Source organism: Anopheles nili, chromosome 3 (genome assembly GCF_943737925.1).
Source record: "Anopheles nili chromosome 3, idAnoNiliSN_F5_01, whole genome shotgun sequence".
NCBI classification, from domain to species: domain Eukaryota; kingdom Metazoa; phylum Arthropoda; class Insecta; order Diptera; family Culicidae; genus Anopheles; species Anopheles nili.
In genome coordinates, this window is record NC_071292.1 from 34,847,056 (window position 1) to 34,857,677 (window position 10,622).

Below are 10,622 nucleotides of genomic sequence, written 5' to 3' on the forward strand. Positions count from 1 at the left end.
GACAGGAAGGATGATGATGATGATGACGGCCGTCAGCACAACTACACGGACGCTCGCGTGCAAGTGGTGGAAATTGAATCGGCTGAACGGAGGAAGAAAAAAAAACGCATGATTCGGCGGCGGCGGAGGACCCATCTGTGTCGGGAAATAATCAAAGCACGCGAGAAAGAGAAGAGACCACCACCGGACTTGGGCGATTACGATGACTACTTTAGGTGTGTTTTTTAGGACGATGGCAGCGAACGAACCGAAGCACGAAACGACGACGCAGTCGACCGGGATTATTATTTTTGTGGAATGGATCGGCAGGCCCCGCCGTACTCGATTATGGCTCACATGGGGGTTTTCTTGAGCGTGTGTGCCTGTGTGCGTTTGCGGCCATTTGGGCATACGGAGGATGTTCCACTGCGGACCAACGTCGTTTAGTTCTCTGCTTCTTTACACTCTGCTGGCGGGTGCTTTGCAGCCAAATAGCGCAGCAGGCGACGGTTGCAAGAACACCACGCAGAGCACCGTTGAACGGACCTCACCGTTGCCACCGACGACGAGAGCTTGAGTTACATACGTGCTTTATTACTATTAAAAATAATAGTATTACATGCGCGCGCTGTCATCGAAAAGGCCGATACGCGGGGCTCACGCGCGCCGTACATATACGGCAATTGGAGTTTCCAGGAGTGGTTTGGAGTGGATCGAGAAGAAACTCGCTTTGAGCGGACAGTAAGGCCTCCCAGTGACCATCAATAACATTTGAAACCCCCGAACAGCCATCCCCAATCGCTTCTCGTTGCTCGTGCGTTCCACAAATTACCGGTAAAATCGGATGGCTCTGGAACGTGTGCTCTATAGCCTAGCTGTGGCCTTTTTCCGAAGCTCGATCCGAAATGACACTCCAGATAGTGAAACGGCAGCCACGAGCACGGTGTGCTGGGCCTGTGCAGAGGGGGAAAAGATAATCATATCTCGGTGTTCAATTTCTTCCACTTAGTGCCGGTGCTGGTGGTTTTAGTAGATCGATTTTAGTCCGTTGCCACAGAACATCGGATCGTGTCAGAGTCCCCAGGTGGATTAATTCGTTGTATAGTAGGCATCGCTGTGACGTGACGCATGTTGTGAGCTAAATTGGTTATATGAGTGTGCATCTTTTAAACTAATCTGAAAATTTCGTTTCGTAACGGTAATTTCTATTCGTTCTCATAGAAACTAATATTTTTGTGTGTGGAATAAAGTGTGGTTTTGGCCAACATTACAAAATGTTGCTATCCCAAAACTAGCTCAAATTATATCAATGTTCCAATCATCAATTGAATGATGATAGTTAAGGGACTGTTGTTTTGTTCAAAGCATTTATTCCCGTTATCGTTAACCTACTCAAATTTAATTGTCAAATCTAGAGAACTATTATGTAACTGTTTTAAATCAGCATCGATTATTTTTTTATATTTGCAGGTTTTATCATCATCCAAGACCAATTCTTCATGGTTCGACTGTATGAGGTATCAGCTGAAATATAGAGATAAAAAAAAAGGATGTACAATTAGAGATGGCAAACAGCCTGGCTGCCATCCTGCCCCGTATCGTATTCGGGATGAAGTGGTTAAGTACATAAAATATAGGATTACGATTGAACTATCTCCAACACGAACATAGAGGAACAAGTGTGAACACCCTTCCATCGCATCTTACGTGAAACTCGACCGACGTCCGGTTTCGTCGTGTTCAACGTTCAAATAGTAGCAGAAGAATGTTTCACTGCAGCCGAGATCCTGCTAAAGCATCTAACTGTAGCAAAAGTAGCAGCACATCGGCAAAATCTCATGGACCTTATCACCAACCGTATTCCTTGTTGGACATTACCGCACGGATCGTCGCTCAAAATGAGCCATTCCAGAAGATTGAGGAACGTTATGACCGTATACCAGAACCCGTACAAAGGCGAATTGTATTTTGGTCCTTTCCACGCAATGAAAAGGACATTTGCATGTACAGTTCCTTGTCCAGGTGAGTGTCGATTGTTCGATTTAGTGAGCGAACGTACACTACTGCTGATGTATACTGACTTGTCTTGTCTTAGCAGGGTCTCGTCGATTAATTCGGTAGAATCGCAAAGTCTCAGTTTCTGCACCGGATTAAAGCTGGTAGAGACTGGCTGCGTGGAGAACGTCCTTCAGGTTGGCTTTCATTTAAGTGGACTCGTGTGGTCCCATCCACCCAACCAAAACGAACGCCATAGTAGCGGAAGCCATGCTGGTTCATCTTCCGGCGGAAGCCGCAATAATGAACTTGGTTACCCACTGCCACCAGCCAACCAACACCTGTACAACAACTACCACCATCATAACCATCATCAGCAGCCTCATCACCATCATGCACATCAACACCATCATGCGCATCATCACCATCATCATCAGCAGCAGCAACAGCAGCAACAGCATCATCCGCATCAAAATCATCATGTGCCACCTCCACCACTGTCACCGCCACCTCCGGCTGCAGCCATGGTGCATCAAGTGCAAGGTGGAGGAGCAGGAGGCGGAGCGGGTGGACCTGGAGGAGCGGTCGGTGCTCAGGTGGCGGCGGTGGTAGTAGCTGCTGCAGCAGCTGCTGCTGCAGCTGTTGCTCAACCGCCTGGACCAGCACAACACATGGTAGTTGTAGGGCAACAACCGATAGGAATCGGTGCGCCGCAGATTCCTCCAAATGGTCAGCAACCCTATAATGGTCCAAATTTGGAGCACAGAGATGCGTTTAACAACATGTCCATTGGTGCACAATCGGGGCAGGCTGGTGGTGGAGGGTTGGAAGAAAACAAAAAATTTAAAGTATCTGTCAGCTTCGATCGGTAAGTATTCGATTTGAAATTACATCCGGTCCGTCCGGCACTGGGCACGTAATAATAAATGCTATTATATGTTTATTTTGATTTCCATTTTGTAGATGTAAGATAACATCGGTGACGTGCAGCTGCGATACGAAGGACATATTCTGGTGTCACCATGTAGTTGCGCTAGCCCTGTATCGGATACGGAATGCCGATTCCGTAAAACTTCGAGTTCCTATCTCCGAGACGTTACTGCAAATGAACCGGCAGCAGTTGCAAAAGTTTATTCAATACCTGATTGCTGAGCATCACACTGAAGTGTTGCCAACGGCACAGCGGCTTGCCGATGAGATACTGCAACAGCGCTCGGAAATTAATTCCATCTGCGGTGCTCCAGATCCAACCGCGGGAGCCTCCAAGGATGACGATCATTCGTGGCACCTGGATGAAACACAAGTGTGTGAGGCAGTGAAAACGTACCTCGGCCAAGGCAGTTTTTACTATAGCAGTAAGCATTTGAATTCTCTGTTTGGCAAAGTACGCGAAATGTTGCGCGCCCAAGATTCGAACGGCGCCCGCATGCTGACACTCATCACAGAGCAGTTTTTAAATGACCCGCGTCTGGTGTTGTGGAAAAACCATGGAACGCCAATGACGGAAAAGTGTCGTCAGCTGTGGGACCAGCTTGGTGCCTTGTGGGTATGCATAGTGCTGAACCCGAAGTCGACAAATGCAGAACGGATGCACTGGAAATCGTTGCTCGAAAAGTGGTCAAAAAGTGACGTTTGTCCGCAGGAAGATCCGGACCTACGCACGTCGCCATCTTCGTCCAGCCGAGAGAGCGTTCGCGATCGTTCAAACCGTGAACGAGAACGGGATCGCAACAGGTTCTTTCGTGAAAACAATCTTCGCAATATGATGTACTACAACCATCATCAACAGCAGCAACAACAGCAGCAGCACCAACAACAACACAATAATCAACCAAATGGTGGTGGTGTTGGTCACGACAATTTGAATCGTAATCATTATAACCACCGCTACGGTGCCATGAAGCATGATCGCAACGCAGATAATGGCAATCGGGGCGGTCACCATAATGACCAATACGATAGCTCAGAAACAGATTCGGATTCTGACGAAGAGATGGACGAAGGAAACGAGGATGAAGCAACAGGAAATAATGAAGGGCAGGATGAAGAGGAGGACGGCAATGAGAATGGTGGGGCGATTAATGATCACGATGATGAGGAAGATCATCATCACCATGAAGATGATGAAGCTGAAGGACATGGACAAGAGGATGTTAATGGCATGGAGGAGGATGTGGTCGAACAGGCTCACAATATATTGCAAGATATAAATTTCTCCGGCGCCGCCGAAGCTGGTTCCAGTCGCAAGCATCTTGACGAAGATGGAGAAGTGCGTGACTTTATGAACCTTAATCTGCTGAACGTTCCCGAAGAAGAACACCAGTTACCGGAAATGATGCAGGAAAATGATGACAGCTCGCGAGAATCGATGGATGTGGACGGAACAAGTAGTTTGGTCGGAGCGTCATCTAGTCGTGCCCTGAGTAGGGTTGGGACTTCTGGAAACAGTGCTGGAGCGGGTAGCTCAAAATCTGGTGCTGGCACGGTGGGATTCTTCCAAAGCCCGTGCATCTGTGGCGTAGATAAATGTGAATGCAATCGGCCAGTTTTTCTAGAAGATATAAAACCGAAGAAATTTTTTGATTGTGTCGCTGCAGCGGCCGCAGGTGCCGCTAGTGGAACAGTGACAACTCCCACTGGTGCCCCCAACTTTGATGTCAATGAAGATGCCAATCAGGAGTGTATTGGATTGTCCAAGGAGGAGGAAGAAATGGCAGCGGTAGCAAGTACATCTACTACGACTGGTAGGCTGAAGCTTGGGTCTAGCGATGACCCTATCGAAACGATTGCAGGAAGCTCGTTCTCATCTTCCTCGTCGTCGTCTTCTTCGTCATCATCATCGGCGTCTTCTAGCTCATCAATTTTAGCACCAGCTGGCGATCATCGAAAGGATAACGAGATGGATTTTGAAAAACCCGGTCCTTCTGGGTTAAATCGTGGTCAAAACCATTCTTCGGAGTTGGCCAGCACTTCAACGGTAATGAATCCTACCACAGCTGTAGACCCGGCTTCTCGTCTGGGTGGAGATGATTGTGATGAGTGCGAAAACCAGGAAAAGGATAAACCAATGTGTCGTAAAGCAATGAATGACGACGAAGTAGCTGGTCCAAGTGGAATTTCTTCTAGCAATTTACCGAAACAATCGAAACAAGTATCAAAAGAGCCCTCGGAGGATGCGGATCTGGATGCAGAAGCCGGCCCGAGTACAAGACGCATCAGTACGGAAGACGGTTCTGCGTTAGCTAGCGGATCTGGATTGAATGTACCCCAGGCAACACCGGGAGTCCGCGTCAAAAATGTTAACGTTATTGACGGCAACGCTGCTGGTAGCGGAAGACCCTGCAAGCGCCTTAAACTGAATAATGGATCTTGGGTGAGCAAAAATGGAAACAAAACACCCCGTACAATCTTTCATAAAGCGCTCGATGCCGTCAACATGTCATGGGAGAATGAGCATTTGAAGCGGATTCTTGAGTCGGACAGCTATAAACTATCCAGTCGAAATTCGGTGCAAATAGCTGGTTCTAGTAAAGCGCCCGTAGCAAACCATCCTAGTGCAAAATCAAATTTCAACTCAAACGGTCAGCCGTTGTGGCATGAAAAGATTTCAATGACTGCGGCGCGCATAGATTCGTTGCGTTCGCATGGCCACATGGAAGCGGCTCTCCGATTGTCGGTGAGTGTTGTCCGAACGATGCGTGAAATACAGCGAGAAGCACAAGCGCTCTGGCTTCGGCATAAACCAAAGATGCCTCCACCACAAACATCCTTTCCGGAACAACCGGTGGCTGGCTCGTCCAGTAATATTTCTGCCGGTAGCTCGGTTGCTGGACAGCGTTGCAACTGTGGTCCCGCAAAACCCCTACCGCTGGATTCCTCGAGCAGAAAGGAAGCAAGTAGCGGTAAACACGTGCATAATGCTTTACTACCACCGCCACCTCCAACGTTGTCATCGTCGGTTTGTGGAATTCAGCAGCAACAAATTTTCCAACAGCAGCAGCACCATCATCATCAACAACATCAACAGCAATTGTTGCAAACACACCAAGGGCAAGCATCGGTCTCATCCGGAATTAAACCTGGGTGTCAATGTCAATCTCATCGTCATCAAGCACAAGCATCAATGCTCTTTCCACCGCCGCCACCACCACCTCCACCGTCAATGATAGCGGATCTTCATGCGGCCAGTGCACCGCCAGTGCCAGCAATAAAAAAAGATTGCTCGAAGTGTATACAGATTAAATGTTACTACGAATCTGTCGGCTCAAGTTCAACATCATCCCTTAAACACGGGGGTCCTGTAGCAGGACCTTCTCATGGTGGTAGTGTTAACAATGGTCACCAACATCAGCATCAACCTTCGTCTGCGTCAGCACTGGTTCCTTCAACATCTGCTGCAGCACATCAGCAGCGTGTTCACCGCAGTTCGGCTGCAGTGATGTGTAGCTCTTCTAAATGTAACCAATTTATGGCTGGACCTAGTGGTTCCGGAATGATCCAACCGCAGCTGGCTCCCCATGACATGTATCGTAAAATGTCCCACTGTTCCGCTGGTGGATCACAACTAGCTCCAGGAAATCAGCAGCAACAGCCTCACTGCAGCCGCGACTTTCGTTACATGAAATTTCCAAACGTTCAACCGGGCCAGCAGCATCACCATCACCACCATCATCATCATCACCATCACCATCATCAGCAACAACATTCAAATCAGCATCAACACCCCGGTGCCGGTCCGGGTATGATAGTTCCGGTTGGAATTCGTCATCCACATCCACCGTGTCCAGTGCCAGCACCATCGACCTCTCGTTCTCATGGAACAACAATGTGCGATCCTGCGATGTCTACGGCTGCCACACAGGCGATCGTTACAGCCACCACTATGTCATCGCATATGCCTTCCGGAAGTTCGTCCGCTGGTGCACCATCAGCAGTTAACTCCACGGCGGCATCTTTAGTATCAAAGTCTTCCTCATCCTCTTCCGCAGCTGGTTCTTCGACAATGTTCCAAGCAAAGTGCAATTGTCCCATTCACAAGGAAGACAACTTGCCTTCTTCTTCTCAAGGCTCAGCTGTGTCTGCACCTGCTCCAGTACCTCCGCCACCGCCTCCGCCGCCATCACAACAGTCATCTTGCAATACGATTGACGTTGGTGCGGGTTCATCATCCAGCATCAACAGTACAACGGTATCATGCTGTGTGAAGCCCATTTGCTGTTCATTAGCGATGCCTCCTCCTCCTCCTCATGCACAACACAAACCGCCTCATGGTCCTTTGCATCCATCTTATGCGCCATCGACGGGAATGCCATGTGGCGGTTGTGCTATGCATACCGGCGGTCTGCAACCAGCCTTGTATAATAGCAACGGATTGTACAGCGTGCCAGGACCGTCATCCTCATCGTCTATGTTGTCAGGACATGCCTCAATGCCCTCAACATCGAAATCCCTGGAACGATCTATAATAGGCGTACTCAATAGTAATGATTGCGACATGATGTCCCTCCAGCAGCAACAGCAGCATAAAGATGATTGTCCGTTGGCGTTGGGAAAAACCAAAAACCACTCTGCCAATAATGGAAACTCCGCAGGAAGCAGTACTAGTTGCAATAACAATCACAACAGTACTGGTAGCAACGTTAGCGGTCCTGCTCAAATGGGCTCCAATCGATCATCTTCGAGTGCAGCAATGTCGACTAATTTATTGGACCCTATAAAAGTGAACCGCAAACCAAACTGCCTTTCAAAATGCATCGATTGCAGTGTGGGATGTGACGTGGAATTTCCACTAGATGCAATAGCTTGCATTTTCGATTGCCTTACGGAGGCGTCCCTAATGCCAGAAGCTATTGCGGTGCAAATGAACGAAATGAGTCGCATGGCATATGACGCTGGCAACAATAGTGTTGCTAACGTACCCGGTGCCGGTGGTAGTACCGCTCCGGAGGATGTGAATATAATAGCCCCGAAATATCGCCATCTACCAATTGCGGATTCGTCGGATAGGTACGAAACTTACTTAACACTTGCGTTTGAGGCGGCAATTTTGGCTCTGAGCAAACAACGTATAATGCCTCATGGACTGTATGCACAGCATGTCATCTGTAAGCAGCAGGATCAATTGATACAACGTCTACGTGGTATTGATCTCGATTCCGTGCTAGTCGGTGTGCTACAGAAGCTTAGTGTACAGCTGCTCGATGGCGGTCCAACGAGTGGTCTTGGGGAGATGATACATCCGGAATCGGTGCCAATGCACACATTGGCTCGTTTTCTTTTTGCCTCACTGTTGAACCAACACTCCGACTTGGCCTTTGAGATTGGTCTGCGTGCGATGCGTTTCCCTATACTGGAAAACATCAACGAGGGAGGCTCAGTCAATGGTATTGAGTTGCAGCATAACAACTTTATGCACTCGCCTTACCCACGCTGGTGGACACTTGGCCATTTAGAGACTCAACAATGTTCGCTTAGCTCGACGATGCTAAGTGCCGCCAAAGGGGACACAAAGCGGCTATCGGCGGTGCTACAAAATGCCCGCCGAAACATACACAGCTCGTCGCATCTATTCAAGGTAAACCATATCAATCCGGATCCTTTTTTGTTAGTCTTTAATGCAATTGTTATTTTCCTTTTAGCTGGCTCAAGATGCGTTCCGCTTTGCTACGCCGGAAAACGGACCGCGCAGTCAAACACTGTTGGGCGTGGCATTTGAGTTAGGGTTGCAGGTTATGCGTATGACACTTACATGCCTGAATTGGCGCCGTCGTGAAATGGTTCGATGGCTAGTGACCTGCGCGTCTCATGTCGGTATGGATGCCCTTATGTCCATCATGCAAAATTGGTATGTACTCATGAAAACCTCATCAAACACATAAGGCATATTTAAACATTGTTCGCCCGTTTTGGTGTTCTCTCCTGTAGGTATCATTTGTTTACTCCCACGGAGGCAACTGGGCCAGTTGCAACGACCATCATGTCACACTCAACGATTATGAGACTGAATCTGAACTTCCGGCAGCAGGATGAGCTATCAAACTGTGCTCGAACGTTGGCATTGCAGTGTGCCACAAAAGACCCGCCAAACTGTGCCCTGAATGCGCTAACATTATGCGAGAACGACGCCATGGCCTTTGAAACAGCATATCATATAGTAATAGATGCTGCGACTCACATCATGACCTCTAGTCAACTCTTTACTATCGCTCGGTATGTAGTAGGAAAAATACATTAAATTGAATGTAAATAAGATAATGTTTTTTGTTTGTTCGTTCATCTCAGGTATATGGAACACCGCGGATATCCGGCACGGGCCTACAATTTAGCCATGCTAGCTATGAAAAATGTGCAACTGGCTTACAATCAAGATACGCATCCGGCTATCAATGATATACATTGGGCATGCGCGCTATCGCATTCACTTGGCAAGGCGGAACTATCAAAGATGATACCACTTGTGATAAAGAACGTGCAATGTGCTACCGTGTTATCGGATATACTGCGACGCTGCAGCGTTCCCACACCTGGGTTACACAATTTCGGTGCACATGGTGGTAGAGGTAAGTATCCGCATTAGTACCCTCATATTTCCAATATCATGAGCGTATTTTGAGATAATATCAGACAATATTGTTCTTTTGTAATCCAGTTCTGTTACATTACAACGGTGCCTGTTGTATACGGCAAATGTTTAGTTGACTCAGCATTTAATCGAAGAAATTTACAAAGACGAATTAGCTGAATTTAGCGATTGATATATTTTCATCTCTATTAATCATGAACAATTTCGATTTACAGAATATTCGAGAAAGAATCTATCTTATTGATAAATGTAGAATTTTTTGAATATCGCTTTAAAATAGAAAAAATATTGAGTTACTTTATAGATTCAGAATACGATGATCGATCATAGCCCTAGGATATACGTTAATGTTACTACGATGTACAAACAATGATTATTCGATTAAGTGCATCTTTTTATATTGCTTTTCTTTGATTCATTATATTTTCCAGGAAATAATTTGAGACAATGCATCAAGTTGAGCTACGATCGTGAGCCGTTAAATCAATTGCTGGAAGCTGCCGTTTCGGCTTACGTAAATACTACTCATTCAAGGTACTTGTTAAAATCATTATTTTTAGATGGAAAATGTTCGATGTAATCATTCGATTTGTTTTCTGATTTCATCTTATATAGATTGTCCCACATTTCACCGCGCCACTACAGTGATTTCATCGATTTCCTCAGCAAGGCCCGGGACACATTTATGCTGGCACGCGATGGGCCGGCGCATTTTTCACGGTTGATCGAGAACATTACTATAGCATATAAAGGCAAGAAAAAGTTGGTTCGTCAGGTTAGACAACGTTTTCAATTCGTATAAGGAAAGCCGATGGATATTCCATCTTGGCGACCGACATTCCACCCAGCAGAAATACTTTGATCATTTGAGTAGATACAGAATAATGAATTTACAGTGATTATATTACATTAGTTAGGATAATGAATTTCGGTATTTGCAATTGAATTTTGTTTTGCATTTGTGCACTTTCTTTTGTTTAACATATCTCAATACTTTTCATTGCTAGCACAAGAAATATGTGCTCATACCAGCAAGGCGAAAAGAGGTAAAAGTATGTTTAAATTA

General features: G+C 46.7%; 1 protein-coding gene across 1 annotated transcript; it reads left to right on the top strand.

The window, feature by feature from the left end:
- The first annotated feature begins 1,504 nt into the window (after nucleotides 1-1,504).
- On the top strand, nucleotides 1,505-10,358 carry LOC128725405 (uncharacterized). The gene is made up of 8 exons (XM_053819146.1): nucleotides 1,505-2,001; nucleotides 2,078-2,842; nucleotides 2,938-8,548; nucleotides 8,613-8,818; nucleotides 8,899-9,183; nucleotides 9,256-9,533; nucleotides 9,988-10,090; nucleotides 10,172-10,358. The coding sequence occupies exons 1-8, from the start codon at nucleotides 1,745-1,747 to the stop codon at nucleotides 10,356-10,358; spliced, it is 7,692 nt and encodes a 2,563-aa protein (XP_053675121.1). The 5' UTR covers nucleotides 1,505-1,744.
- Nucleotides 10,359-10,622: the final 264 nt, after the last annotated feature.